The sequence below is a fragment of the Phaethon aethereus genome (genome assembly GCF_964289735.1).
Source record: "Phaethon aethereus genome assembly, chromosome: 12".
NCBI lineage: Eukaryota > Metazoa > Chordata > Aves > Phaethontiformes > Phaethontidae > Phaethon > Phaethon aethereus.
In genome coordinates, this window is record NC_138588.1 from 10,609,948 (window position 1) to 10,626,208 (window position 16,261).

At 38.3% G+C, this 16,261-nt stretch overlaps 1 protein-coding gene across 1 annotated transcript in view; it reads right to left on the reverse strand.

Moving 5' to 3' along the window:
- The window catches only part of ADAMTSL3 (ADAMTS like 3), a gene marked incomplete at both ends in the record, with an annotated part of 187,579 nt that overhangs the window by 96,805 nt on the left and 74,513 nt on the right, over positions 1 to 16,261 (reverse strand). Inside the window, 2 exons of the mRNA XM_082004922.1 lie at positions 4,646 to 4,691; positions 7,084 to 7,211. Of these exons, the coding sequence (XP_081861048.1) occupies positions 4,646 to 4,691; positions 7,084 to 7,211 (174 nt within the window). The remainder of the gene's footprint in view (positions 1 to 4,645; positions 4,692 to 7,083; positions 7,212 to 16,261) is intronic.

Here is a 16,261-nt window from a genome sequence, read left to right on the forward strand (position 1 = left end):
TGCCAGCTCCACCTGCTTTAGGTTTGAGCTGTGTTCAAAAGGACGAGCATAAAGAGAGCATCACAAAGGGATATCGAAGGGATGAAATTAGTATCATTTGCATTATATCAGCATTTGGATGGCAACCAAGATCAGATCCCTGTTTTCCTGGGAACTATAAATATTTGTGTAAAGAAAGGAGTTTATAATCTAAACAAAAAGACAACTAAGCACAGAAGAGAATGTAATCAAGGCAACAAGAAGACTTGTAAACTTCAGGTTAATTCCATTACAGTGGGTCAGAAAGGTGAGAGGGAGTTTAAAAAATAGAAAAGGGGGAGGCAGGCAAGGGTGAAGCATGTTCAGCAAGTGGGCAAGGCCACAGTCAGACAACGATACAGCTGCCCCAGTTCTCATCCTGGTTGCATGTCCTTCTGGTTTTAAGCTATTTCAGGCATCATTTTATTCTGTCATTCCCTCTTCCCTCTCAATATTCCACATGTTTTCTTATTTGTTAAATATTTTTGCTACTAATTCAGGATTTTTCAGATTTCCTAACTTCAGCAGTAGCTTTTGTCTTACACTCATATAACATACCTAGGTTGTTCATAGGTTCATACACTACATAAGAAGCTGAAGACATATCTCTGAGGTTTAATACATGAAAATGCTGGCAAAATAATCGCAACCAGATCTTGTAGTGGAATGACGTGTATTTATGACATGACTTATGAACAGATTATTAGACAGATCTGAAAAAGATGCTTCAGACATGACTGCCATGCAGGTTAAAAATACATATCTATATAGTTGCATTCTTTTTGTGATAGATGATTAAAAACTACTGCATTCAAGGGCTGGCTTCTTATGAAATGTATCATTTGAGTTTTGGCAGTGAGCACTTTCAGCCTTTGAAAACAAAGCTAACCTGGGAAATCTGTATCTTTGTAGGCAACGTTCATGTACAAAATATGAAGGTTGCATCAGACCCTGTGACTCCTGCCAACAATTACTCCGCTGAAAAAAGCACAAAAGAGAAGGCAAGAAAATTCCCAGTAAAAATGATGACACCAAAGAAAGTCTAGCCCTTTGTCTAGTTTTATTCTTTGAATCTAATTTTTTTGAAACCTAGCCAAAACCAATGAAGTCATTGTTTTGTTTTCTTTTTCAAATTAGCTTCAGGTTCTATGTTTTTCCTATGCAATTTTCAGGTCACTTCTCAGTAAAATCAAGATACTTGAGCTAGAAGCCCTAGCCACAAGAGCCTTAGGGTGCATCAGCATTATAAAAATAAAATTTAAAAGTGAACAGATTAGAGAGAAACTATGCAAATCAAGGTGAAACATTATGGGGCTAAAGTAGACAGAGTTCAGACAAGATTTTCTGAATGGGATAAATGAGCTGGTTAATAAGTGGATACTGGGACACTGATCTGATGAATATGTTGAACAGGTGTGAGCATTATCTGCATATAATAAAAGTTTATAATGGAATTAAACATGGGCAAATCTGTTACAAAACAGTATTTTTTCTTACTGTAGAAAAGTCACTCTGGCAAATGTATAAGTGACTTTTTGGCACATAAGAATGTGAAATTTATGGGGAAATGGCCCAAATAACTTGTTCTATGAATAGGACCCTAAAGGATTATCTTAAACACTTCCATATAGTGCACATCATAGCATTAGAATGTAACAGTATATACAAAAATGGAAATATAAAAAAAGGGGGGTTAAAGACTGAAAATCTCATTGAATAGCATATAATGAATAGTTTATATACTTTATTTCTCTAAAGTTTCTATAAGAAAAGCTGAAAGCATACATGCCATTTTAGGAAATCATGCACCTGGCATCTCAGTTATGATAGAAAGATAAGTAGGCTAGACATACGCCTTAATAATCTCAGCAATTATTTTGTTGCTAGGGCCTTGAATTAATTTTTTGATTGAAATATCACTAATATTATTCTGGAACTATGCTTGAGTTCAATGAACTTACTACTATTCTATTACAAATCCAGATGAAACCAATTTTCTGGTAAAATGATTCTTGTTCTTTTCATTAGAATGACACACATACTAAGTTGTGCTTCATTTGTACTCCCCAATATAGATGTTAGTGCTGTAATGTATCATGTAGCAAAATTACATTTGCAGACAATTTTACACAGTGTACATATACTGAATGTCTCATGTGGTTAACAATAATACCTACTAATATGGAAAGAAGCTAGTTTAAACTCTTAATTTTCAAACTAAAATTTTACTCTTAAAATGAGAAGCATTCATTAGAAACAACGCTTTGGGGAAAATTATAGCATTTGAAACAAAACTGGCCTAGTAGTCTCAGGCTCACATTAGGTGTAGGCTCCCATTTCAAGGTTAAGTCAGGTCTAATACTGGCTTTGAATTCAGTAAGGCCAAATTCAAAGATCAACTGTATTAACAGTAGAAATCTCATGAAATATATTTTTCCCAGGAGTTCTCCATTATCTGGGCCATAATCTAGGGAAAAACATTCCTGAGAAATTCTGGCTGTATCCGAACTGAAATGGAAACCTGACCCCTTTCAGACATGCCCCAAAAGCAGAACTGTAAAGGCAGCTTCCTGTCTGGAAATTAACATTTGAATCATCATAAATTCAAACAGATTCACATACAGCATGCTTGCCACTTATCGCTTTAAAATAAGTCCTGAAGTTAAAACACAGGCCCCACTGACTCCAGAAGATCTCCCTGGGAGTTCAGAAAGGATACGGTAATCATCTTAATTTTCCCTATGTTGAAGCATAGAGCACCTTCATTTCCACGATTTTTACTGCATGATCCTTAAAATGAACAGCGTCCACAATTGCTCTTACGTATCCTAAAAGCAAAAAACATGCCCAAATTGATCTCATCTTTCTCCTTTTTCTGTATGCGGGTTCCTTTTGCTGGGGGAACGAGGTGTGCTGCATGTTGACTTGCTCGTACTGTTGCGCAGGAAGCTGTAGCACACGGGGCCAAGCGGTCAGGGGTAGGTCACCGTATACAACGCATACAACTAGATATCTAGATAAGGAATGCAGCAAATAGATTTTACAGTGGCAGTTTGTTTGTTGCTTACGTACTGGCTGGCTGCAATTTAGCTTATCACACAGCTTTAAAAGATTACGATACTTTTTGCATGGGGCGCTTATATTCATGAGCGAAGGACGCCTCGCACAGAACTGCCGGGCCTTTCCTTACGCACAGGCAAGCGACGGGGTTTATCTCCAGAACCCGACTGTGGCGTGCGCTGGGCCCGATTCATTCAGCGCTTCCACTGGCTCCTGCCAGCGCAAGCCTAGGCCGTGAGCCGCTGCGGTGGAAAAGCCGCCCGGCACGGAGGCGCGGAGCGTGAGCGCAACTCCAGGTGCTAGCGAGCCCTGCGCTGGAGGAGGGCCGGAGCGCAAGGAGCGGTAGGTGCGGCCAGCGGAAGGGTGGGAATGGCCAGTTCTCCCAGGAGATACACCGATTCAACGTGTTTACTGGGCAACTGCCAGTGCCAGGCCTCCTAAGCAGAACATGTGCTGCTGGCAGAAATCTCAGGGTTGGCAATGGCGTGAGTATCACCTGCGCTCGCCTGGGTATAACTCAGCCCAAGGGAACTGCAGGCCTCACCTTTTAAGTGGCGTTTGTGTGAAAATTGCTGCCTATCTCCCAGAGCCAGAAGCGGATTAATCAAACGCACCACAGTTAAAAAATAAATAAATTTTAAAAAGATGCTTTTGCTTTGATTGATTATCTACATTCTCTCTTTTCTGGAATGGGATTATATGAATGTCACATTGTAGTGTAAGGTAACCCATGCAAGGGGGTGACTGCTGACCATAAACCATCCTGAATTACTGTGTTTGTACACATGGTCTGTTGATCAGCGGTCTTGCAAAGTCCTGCATGAGCTGCACACCTTGAACAGACTACAACATCTGGGGTGAAAGGCAGCAGCTGTTTAAACAGCACAAAACATCTCTACAAATCAGTTGAGCACGAGTGATGAAGTATGCTGTATTTGACTGGCTTTCATAAAACGTGTCTGTAAAAATAAAACGTGATTGCATCACAGTAACAGCAACTATATAGCCAAAACTCCAGCTTTCCATTCAGTCACGGAAATTGTCTATGCCAGTGTACCTAACTATACGTGCTTTTGCATATAGACATATAAAGATCTGGGCTTAAGCAAAAAGAGGGAATATAAGGAGTAATTATCCCGTTTAAGATTTGAAAGGGACACAGGCAGTAAACCTCTTTGCTCTTGTGGAGAGTTCCACGGTATCACTAATGATCACAAATGATCAGGAGCTCAGTTTAATGCTTCATCTGAAAGACAGCACCCCCAGGAAAAGAACTTGTTAGTTTAAGATGAGAACTGATTTGTTAATCCTCCAAAACATGTAACTTTCGTAATAAATGATATAAAACATTCTGAATCACAATTGGCACTATAATTTCAAACGAAAATGTCCATTTGGGAAGCCTAAATTTGAGACCTTGCGGTGTCATGCAGACTGAAATCTTTAAAAACCGTAATAATGATGGAAAGAAAATTATGCACCATAAGGTTTTAAACAAGAAGCAGCATTTCTTAAAACTTTAACACATTGTTTGAATAGGTAAAATAGGATTAAAGGCCAGACTCACATTACTACTGCAGGTTTTGTATCGAATATTCCGACCTTCACAGTTCCTGAAAAACAGAGTAAAAACGGTTACACTGCATAACAGCAGCACACAACCCTGCCTGTTTTACTGCTAGTTATTCTCTTGAAAATTAGACTTTTATTGCTACTGCCCCACCATAATTTGGACTCAAAATATAAGGTTTAAATACAAAGGGGATCTGGGGACTCAACAGGTTACACTGCTGTGTCTCTTCAGCAAAGAATGTGTGGCTTTCCCTCTAAGCCCAATTTACTGCAAACCTCCTGAAAAACACATTTATTTGGTGAAAAAGGTTTCACAAGGCATCCCTAAACTGAATCTATGCTGACTGCAGCAAAGCTACTTCTAATCCGCAGGATGTAACCCAGAGGAAAAGAGAATCAGAATATCTAAACAATCCTTTAATCAAGCATAGGGCTAACGAGCATTGATTTTTCTTTCTCCTGTTTTGTTTAGGAAAGAAAAAACAGCCTAAAACCTTTCCTTTCTCCCCAAAACCAATGCAATACTTTTGAAGAACAACATGTAATTTTACTGACCCAAATCAACATGAGCAGAATTCATAATTCTAAATGAAATATAATTCCCGTGGAATGCATGCATTTCTAAGGTGCCCAATGCATATGAATCCTGAAATCCAGACAACTGATCCTCAACAAAGTCTGTTGTTAGTAGCTGAAATAACAGGTGTATAATGAAGTCACAATTATTTATTGTGGTCTCATAAACATGAGAGTGTGTGGGTTTCGCACTTTAAGGACACATTTTGCCAAACTTCTCAACAACTGACTGGCACTTTTGCACAGGGTAAGATCTTCTTCTTAAGAATGGCAAAATCAAGGCCTTGAAAGAACTGAAAACATATTTCAAATGACTTGACAGGAAATTATAATTAGTGATGTCTCTAAAATCAGGAATAGTGTTTTGGAATAATGCCTTCATACCAAAAAGACCTGCCTTTACATTAAAGAACGCATGAATGTATAGCTGGTAATTTACAGCTCTTGGACTAAATTTTCCACTTTTTGAATGAAAATTGATTGCAAATATTAAAAAATTCTTTAATATGTGTGAGGGATTAGAAACACACCATTTGAAAAGGGAAAAGCAAGGGATGCCTGGAGCAAGAGTTCAACCAGCTCAGCTGATGGTACAACTCTCCAAGCTCAAGATATTACATGTCTCAAATGTCCAGTCTTTTGCAAGAATGATTGCATCACAACGTGCAAGTTAAAAATGTTTATGATACATACAAATGTGAAAACTTTGTTTCACAATTGCGCATTTCCTGGACATTATAACAACAATAAAACACAGAAAAAAACGTTTAAACTACACATTTGTCAAGGTATGGAAAACACATGTTTTTCACAGGGGAACACATTAAAAATATTAATAAAACCACAGTGGAATTTATATTGCTACAATTTATTGAGCTCATTTCACAGTCCCTAACACACTGGTAGAATAGCATGGCTTCTTGCTGGAAATATTACTTTTCTCAAAGATCTTTGTGCATTTTGCACTAAAACAAACAGGCAGTGTTTTAATCAACCATCTTTAACTATGTATTTCATACAGTTTGCACTTAACTAGCATATGACACTACAAGCCACGGCTACGAAAAATTGACTTCCTGGATGATATTGCATTTAGCTTAAAAAATCACAACAAAATAGAAATTTAAACATAAACAGCAGTTTTTAAAACGTTCAAGAATAATTCAAGTAAAGCAAGCAATTATGGACGCCAGCACAGATGCTCCTAAACTGGTTGGGGATCTCTTCTCGCCCGACTACAGGCATTACTCATACTCTCAGGACTGTAGCAACAAGTCCTACACTAGTCCAGCTTTACTACTGAGGTAAATTGTTTTCACCACATACGCCGTTCTCTTCAAGCTACACTGAGGCGTAGCCACAAAAACATATGGCTACCAGGACCACTGCATCGAAAGAGCTGGCAGAGGAAAAGTTTCCTAACAGAAAGCAGCATTTGATACCTCTGTATGTGGAGTCACTTGTTTTTTTTACTACAGAGAAGACATGCAGGAGCCTGCACTTGAACATTATTTCAACTAATGTTCAAGTACAGGCTAATTTGTATGCAGGTAACTCACCATTCGCGTTATATTATGGGGACAGGGACTTCTCTCAATATTTGACCGTACTAAATAAAACTTGTTATCCCACAAACATATTTAACAACAAGCTAAGGTTCTGTCAGAGCTGAAGGTTAAGATACTTATCTAATAGATTGCAAAAACATATTAAAAGCAGAATTTCATAACACTTGATCTGTACACAGCACTTGGTTCCGGAAACAGAATCAACAATGCTTCTCTACAGACACCAACAGCGGACAGGGAGATGTTGCAGAGCTGCAGAAGAACAAATACACCTAAGCACGTCACTTACCTGCCATTTAAACATCTCCTCAGTGAGTAAGAGGCTCCCCCGCCACAGGTCCGTGAGCAATCACTCCAGGCCCCCCAGGCATCCCAGGAACCTTCCTTATCTTCATCAGAACGGGCAATTCTGGAGGTCTGGAAAAAATGGAGGATGAAGGGAAGAAAAAGAAAGTATTAATTGATTTGGTACATGTTTTACTGCTTGGCATTAATAGTACTGAGTATATTACTTTGCTGCTTATTTACAGTGTCTCAAATTTATTTACTATTTCTATATATAATTACATGGGAAAGGAATCAGAATCTTTGTATTTGTCTATGTCCAAATATGCTGTCATTCCCAACACACTTCTGTCCAACACCCTGTGGAGGAACTACACAACTGGTCTCAAGGGGCTAGACTAGGCATCATGTTCTGAGCGGGCTGCTGGGCTTTCCAAAATCCTGACCAAAGGAGTTTCATATCCAGGTCTAATGAGAGGACTAAAATCTCTTTATGTCCTCAAGTGTGCCTGCACTCAGCAAGTAGTACAGAAATTAAGCACCTCAAACCTTTCATAAACTGCATACCCAGCATTGCAGTCAGAGAACCAAGAATACAGCTTCATTACAAAAAGTGCTAATAATTAGAAAGAAATTGGGGAAAAAGGCTTAAAGAGTGATTTTTAGGCTACAGCAATTAAACTCTGATTTAAGCTTAAATTCACTTACACAGGCTTCAAAAACACTATTAACAGACACTATAAATATATAAACTAAAGATTTGTGACAAAAACCAAAATTCTGCTTGACCCCTTTAAAATGATTTTTTTTTTTTTTTACTTGCACTAAGAAAATTGACATTTCTCAGAGAAAATTCTCAAAACATTTTAAACATGGTAGCTTAACACAGTAGTTCAATATTAAAAAGTAGTATGAACCAAATTATTTTTAAAAGTCCTGTTTTAAGAAAATACTTTTTGGTTTACGATTTTCTGCATGAAGAAAGCATAGGAAAATCAAATTCAGGATTTCCCCAAGCATTTCTTTGACTTCACTACAATTGTTCAGCAGCTGTTCCATTTACATCCTACTTTCTTTCCTCTGTCCCTGCAACCTTTAAAATTTCTCTCTTGAAAGGACATGCACAGATTTTTATAACAAAGCGTCAAACATAACGATCCCCTGAGAGTTGTCGGACATACGACGGGCCTGCTATCATAAAGAAATAAAGATCTTTAGAACCCTAAATTACACCCAAACTGAGATGAAAACACCCATTTCTCCAATCACCACAGTGATAGAGTTTGCACATAAACTACTGCAAACATAATAATGTAATGGCTATTAACGTCATTATGAATGACAGTCATATCGTGGATAAAAATGAGGCAATGAGTCATTTACGTCAGGTGAGAGGGAATAGGCACTGATATTTACTCTGCCCCAATGGAATTGCAAATGAGAGAACATGAAGAATTCATCCAAGCTTTACTAAAACAATTATTTATACAGCCGATTTTTTACTCCCATTGACTTCAGAGGGCATCCAAGCAGACCTCAGACAGATAAACAAAGGCACTGTATTCACATTACTATTTTATTTTTGACAGCACAGAAAGGCACAACTTAATCAGATGGTGTTTCAGAATCTGCACTCCTCCTCCCAAAAAGGAAGCGCACAAACACCAAAGGACTACTGGTCAGTAAACAAGGCAAAGAGAGAAAAACATTACTAAATAAACTGCATCCAAGTAAACATTCAAGTCTTCATAGGTGCAAAAAAAAAAAAAAAAGTTTAAAATGCTAAAAAGATTTTCTTGAGTGACTAGATCCAGAGAAGCGCAAGATTAGTATACGTCCTAAACCAAATGAATACACTTCAGTGATCCATATTTTCCTCTAAGAAATAACTTCAGTAAGCTCATGAGAACAAGACTCAGTCCTATTTTCTTCCCAAATGCCTCACAAAAGTGATTTACAAGTGAGGGACATGTAATTCAAATCTTATGATATGAGGGGGAAAAAAAAAAATACATAATTCTCCTTAAATTCAACAGTACAAATAAAATCAACTCATCTTCAGCCATGAAGAAAGTTGACTCAGATACAATCCTTCCAAGCTTGAAGTGAAAATGGCAAACAATAAAAACAAAGCTGTTTTCAAAATAGCACCATACAAGGAACATGACTCAATACCATGCTGTGTAGGCAAAGGGATTTTCTCCTAATTATTATAGTAAAAAAAAAAGCCACACGTGTCATAGAACTTGAGCAAACTGTCATGTTTTTGTGAATGAGTTGTTACACCCAGGATGCATTCACATCACAGTTGTAAGTATAGCTATTGAACTAGCATAATTTTAGAAACCCAAATGGCAAATAGTTAAACTTAGGTACACTTCAACAGAACTAAGGACTACTCAAACACATTTTAAAGGCGTTAATAGTAGGCAGATTTATAATAATAGCACTAATCCCCACAATTAAGCAGCTAACAGAAAAACCAGCAATTTCCAAACTTCCATTCCTTCCTCAAAAAACTTGAGCTTGTAAAAAAATTTTTTTTAATTAGAGGATAAGCTATCTCCATTTGGACAGTAAACTGCAGAAGCTGGTCTAAACACATCAGTGGCTCCTTAACTTACTTCTTCCCTAAGTTTACAAATTTTACAAACACTTTCTGTAAAGCTTTAAAAGTGTACTTTGGCCAATCTGCCGTTCCAGAAATGATAGAACCCAGCTCTGCCAAGATCCCCGAGGAATTTTTGCACTGGCGTGGGGTTTACTTTACATCAGAAGCCAACTCTGAAATGTCTGACACTGAAAATGGAACCAACTGCCTTCAATCTTGAGCAAAAAGAGCTCAGCACTTCCCAACAAATCACTCAGCACATGAAAATAAGTCAAGATGAACAAGAGTCACTTCTTTCAAATTTATGAGTGCAAAATTAAAGTTTGCCCTCTGTAATCCCATGGCAAATGATTGTTTTTTAACATGTTGAGAAATTATTAAACTTATGAAATTAAAAAAGCAATACATGCCACTCTCTCTTTTAGAATAGCTAGTTTCTTTTGACAAAGCAGTGACAATGCCTAAAATAATCCTAACTTCATCATTGTATTAAAACCAGCCACATGATATTAACAGACAGAATGTCATCTAAAGCCCTAAACAATGTCCAGTTGTTCACTTACCAAACTGCTTTGATAGCAGCCATTGTTCTGAACTGTATCTAATTAAAAAGCTGTAAATACCAGGATGATCAAAGCAGAAGTTTATGCCAACAAAGCCTTCTTCAGAATCATTGACTAATTCAGCACCCACAGTGTTGATTTAAACTCCAGCTAGTTCAAACTCTTTGTCCCATGGGAAAGAGTTAAAAGGAGCTTGCACTGGCTTAGTAATTTACTAGCAAAATAATACTGATTTACTAGCTGTCTGGTTTCATAAACTCCACATATTACATTTGTCTACACCATGGTACCAAACTGAAGTAAAATAAAGAAAATATCATCATCATCATGATTTAAACCAACAAAACCTTGAAAGCCCATTTAGGAATTAAATCAAGAGGTAATTGCAATTTGGGCACCAAAGGGTAGTATTGTACCTCAGGATTGCATTCATGGTTTGCTTCTTACCTTCAATTTTTCATGTTTTTATTGTATTCAGTCATAGTTCTAACATAGTTCATCAGAGAAGCTTTACTGAAACATATTAGAGATGTTTCTCCTTTAGTGCTTTAATTTTACAACAGATGAAGTGCAACACATACATTAAGCATATTCATTATGAAAATATATATGTACCTGCACATACATAAATACGTGCACATACACGCACATGTGCACCCATGAGGTAAAATGATCAAGTAAAGCCACAGGTGCTGTAGTGAATCCAGATAAAAGAACTTCAACCAGCTATAAACACAAGCTAGATAATTTGCTGCTCTTTACGTAGAACTAAAGGGCAAAAGGCATCCCACTTCCACGGGGTCCAGCCACGCTGGCGGGAGTTGTAACCATCCCAAAAGCATCACATGTGAATGCATGCAAGCATTGCATTCAGAGCAATATTTAAGAAACTATACAACGTTCTCTGCAGAAATTAATCCAGTTTATATGACAAAGGCAGTTTCACAATATTTCGTCCCAATCTACAATTAACTTTGAAAGTAGGAAAAGAATAAGTCATGACACTGCATGCGGGCCTGGGCAAGGATCACTTGAATCAACCGATGTGGGAAAATAAACTACAAGTTTTGAAGCACTTGGTGACACAGGCAGAGTCTCAAAGACTGCGAGGACAGTATGCCAAGGTTCCTCAAGCTCTGAGGCCCAGTACTGCACAGCCCGAGTCTCTGCTGACAACCATTAACGGACAGAGACAGCCTTGTACGTGGAGAGTTTCACTGGCAGCGTGGCACTGGTAGATTTGGACGGGGCGGGGAAATGTTAGTGCCAGTTTCCCTTCTTCTACCCAGGGCTGTGTTTTGCTTGACGCCTATGGGCGCATACTGTAACACCGTCTTCTGCGCATTGTTTGGGGGTGGGCGTGTTTGCAGGCCATGCGTGCCTTGCAAGGTACTACTCAAAGTAACTGAGTGTAGCAGAAGTGGGCACTGAGGTAAAACAAATGAAATCCAGATGTTACCAGTGCTGATCATTAATCTAAAACACGGGGATTTTTACTGTCACTTGTAACACCCAGTAAATAACAACAGCTACATTGACACACATTACAGCAATCAAACACAGTGCTGTTATACAGAGAAAAATCATTATTTGGCCAAACTTTTGTTTGGCTGTTATGAAGGATGACATAATTGTCTTGAATTTGGTCATGCAGACTTCAAAGAAGATGTGGTGCCAGAGAATGAAGGTCAGTTTATGCAGTTTTATTCTTCAGACATCCATTACATAAGGCTTGGATATGTAAACGTTTAGCATTCAGCATAACAAAGATTCAGCTTCTCAACAGAAATGCTCCGATACCTTAAATGTTTGTTTTCCAGAGTTAACATACATTTTTGCTTCAAATACAAGCACAAGCCAAGTACGCAACATTTGACAGGCGAGAATTATTGTAACGGAATGCGCAATGAAAGAAACAAAGACCCAACACTCAGATTCTTTTGCAAGGGTCCCCAGGTCACAGCCCCTCTGCCATGTACATATTGCAACACACAGAACCCCAAATTCTGCCCTGTGATCTACCCCCAAGCACCTCCCCAGAGCAGGGTGCCCAGCTCTGACAGGTTCTAGCAGAGACTCAATGCAACCTCTGGGCAGCATCTATCAATGCAGACTATGCCTAGGGCTGGATGTATATATAAAATTATCTACTCCAACAGGTTGGAGTGATATGACTCACAAAAAAAGACCCTGCCATAAGAAGTAAGGACTTGGTTATAGAGGAATATTTACCAGTGTATCTGCTACTATGCTGACTTCACTGCAGCTCTCCGAGGGCTCTGTCGTTTTTCTCACGGTGTCTTATTGAAGTGGTTTGTATTGGTTTGGAAAGGCGTGCCAAACTCCAAAAGAGAAGCCCCAGAAGGGGTTACGTTGGCACAGCTATATCACGTTGCTATTTAATAACACATTGCATATAGCTAAATTTCTCCATACAGAATCTAGATTCTTCAGATTAAATTCATCCAAGTGAAAGAACCTATTGAAGGGTATAAACACCACTTCAGTCCCACCGAAGGCCTAAATTAAGCAATATCCAAAGCTAAGTACTGGCCCTTCTCCCAGGAGTAAAGTTCATCCTTGATGGTATTTTGAACAGAGATGAAGCATTTCCTTTTTATTGCTTCTTCCCACTCTCACAACCCATAAATACTATTAACACTATCCTGACTTTCAGAGTCTTCCAAAGCAGAAGGTTATGCTGCCGTTCACTACTCTTCAGGCACAGCGCTGTGCCATGCCATTTCTTCTCCTCGTATCTACAACGGCTCCAAACAGAGGTAGCACAAGGAATTATGGCACTGAAGGGAAAATATCCTGCCTGAGTAGCCCTGTGATGCATTTCCCAGATTCTTCTTTCCAGACACTACTCTTGGTTGGAAGAGGTATCAAATTGCACTGTTGACTGTATCCATGAGCAGAGTGCATAACTGAAAGAACAAGTATTTACCTGCAGATAGTCACTGGATATGCTATTCGGCCTCCTTCACTTCTAACTCTGGCTGTTATGTCTGCGGCTTTGCGGCAAACTATACTAGAAATCTCTTTCCCTGCTAAGGTCACATACAAAAATGATTTACACCTCTATTTTGTACAATCTAAGTAAGGCAAATGCAGATCACAGATTTAGGAAAAACTATTTCAGTTTTGGTAGCAACTAAATAGAAGAACAGTCAAAACGTATTTCCAGACAAACAAGAATTATAAATGAGATCTTGCATTACCTGATTTTAGCAGAAAAACTTCCACTTGTTTCATTACAACATATTTCAAGACATTTCCTGATATATTTCTACTATTGCTGGGTGCATTATGTATTTCCTAATTGCACACTGTATATGTCATTAAGTTTAATAAATCTTTCATTTATATGTACCGAAGTTATATATTATATTGTATGTTAAAAAGGACATATCTGGAATTATAAAATCCTGGAGAAAAAACAATGCGTTATTATTTTAGACTGATAAAAAACACCTGGAAGTAAATACAGCTATTTTAAGCAGATGTTTAGAAGCAATTATTTTTAATATTACTAACATTGTTTCAGTCACATTAACCATTCCTTGCACTTGGCCTTGCCACTGTGTAGGGGTGTCCATGCGCTAGGAACTGACTGCAAAAAGGAATCTGTGCCCAGTGACAAAAAGAGCATTTCAGATACACAAGCTGGTAAACCTCAGTGACAGACCAGGAGAATTACCAGCAAGCAATGAGCCAAAAGGCAAACGATGGTCTTATTCAGCTACATGAAAGAATACATCTGGGGGCTCAGCTGTAGTTTAGAGCCCTCGGTGTTGAATTCTGCAATATATTTTCATTCTACAGCAGTTTTAAATAAATTCAAATTCAAGTTTTGGAAAATAAAACATGCAAAAGAGTCACACACAGGAAATATTTACAGCGTAATTCATTTTGATACTAAACTGAAGGCGAATCCCAGCATGTTTTTCAGTGTTATACTGCATCCAGATTTTCCATTGTCAGTGTGTTGCAAAATCTCATATTGACAACACAGGCCTGCACTGCAGGAGTTGTCAGGACAAAGTTGGAGGTTTTGGCAGGTGGAGCAGGGATACTTGAGGCTTTTGGCATCCAGGAAGGGATGAAATGTTGCTTGGCTGTTTGGCACCTATGAGCTAGCTGAGGCTTTTGGCACTGAAAATAGTCTGTATCACCTCCTTCCTTCTTTGTGAGCAGTAACAGAAGGAACATGGAATTTGTGGGCATGGAGAAGGAATCGTGGTTCCCGCCTTAAGAACTCCAAGCAGAAAGCAACTGCATTAGTATACCCGACTCCTGCGGTTATTTCTGCATCTAACAAAAGACAAGAACCAACAAGTTCCTGTTAAAAGGAATCAGCAGTGAAGTAGTTAAAGCATAACTGAGGTGCTATTTTTCAATTTCTTGCATTGTTCAGATGAATTTAAAAAAAACACATACACACATTCTAGTTTTACTCACTGCTGACAGGTTTTGATGACCTACACTGAAGTCTCAGGGTACGCTTTTATTACATAACTAACTTTTACAAGAGGAGCCCTTGCCTGTTCTCTTCTCTGGATGACAGCAATCTATTTTCTTGGGTGATGTTCCATAAATTACTATTTTGACAGATACATGTCTAGCAAAGAGACAAACCATTTTTAAAACTCCGATAAGCATGTCCTGCAAATACACATCACTGACAATGCACCTGACAATCCAGACTTAGTTGTCGTGGTTTACGTTCATGCTTGCCCAACTAGAGCCATACGAGCCCTGTATCTGCCTTAACTACCACGGCAAATGTTATTCCACATTCACCAGTATTAGAGCATAGCAAAGATCTTAGGCCCTAAGAACAGGGAGGAAGGCTAATAACCAACTTTGGCAATATCCAAAGTCAGGCAAGATGTCCATGCTTCTCCAATGCTTTTAGGTCCAATCATCCAGGACAGCTGACCAGGATCAAGAATATGAAAATCTCCTCCCTGAATTTCCAGTATTTCATTGTCTTCCAAGATTTAAAAGTACCTGTGAATACATAGCTGGAATTATACAAATTTGAACTTTCAAAACATATCCATTCCTCTGAATCTGCCCCATCTGAAATGGAAACTACACTGAGAAATGTTTAGCATCACTCCAATTCCCTCTATTTCTAAGTGGTCTGGAGAATTAGAAGTTAAAGATTTGCACGTGTAGCTGGCAAACAACTCAAAAGCCACAGACCTTGGGAAACGCACACAGGTTCTGAAAGGGAACATAACCAAGAAAGCAATATCAATTGTAGCACTCTTTGCCCATTTTCTCAGTAGCCAGCCTGAGGCAAACACTTGCCAGGGCTTGGAAGAGAGATAAAGGTAGAATTTAAAATAGGCAAAAAAGAAGGAATGGGATGCTTTAAAAACTTTATAAGAAACATGATATTCCTTTTTAAAATATCATCAATTATATTAACATTCCCAATGAAGAACTTAAAAGTTATATCCTAGTAAGTATAAAAATATTTTTTAAATTATAATCAATTACACAGTGTTATCTACAATATGCTATTATTAAATACACAGTCCTTGCATTTTGTTGTGCAAAGAAATAGTCACAGACATAATGAGAACATTTTCATTTTCATGTGACAAATACAATACACAGTCCTAACCTTAAAAGCTGCAATCAGAAAGTATTATGTATTGTTATGTCCGTCTTACAGATGAGAAACCAACCTCAGGAAGGAGGAGGAGAAGGTGCATTGAGTAGTATAGCTGAGAATTACCTCTCTGTGTCCAAACTCAGTTTTTGGTGTCCCTTACAGACCTCTTCCACCTCCCGTTTTGCAACTATAAACATTGTCCTTTCTACTATGTGTATCTACAATAGGTACAAAGTATGAAGGAGAAAATCTTCAGGAAATTTTGATATGTTAATTATCGCTGGGCCTACACGTAAATCTGCATTAACAACATTCCATATATTTCCTGGAGTCCATAAAAGTAGTAAGAATTCATGCAAGCTTTACTGAATGCTTA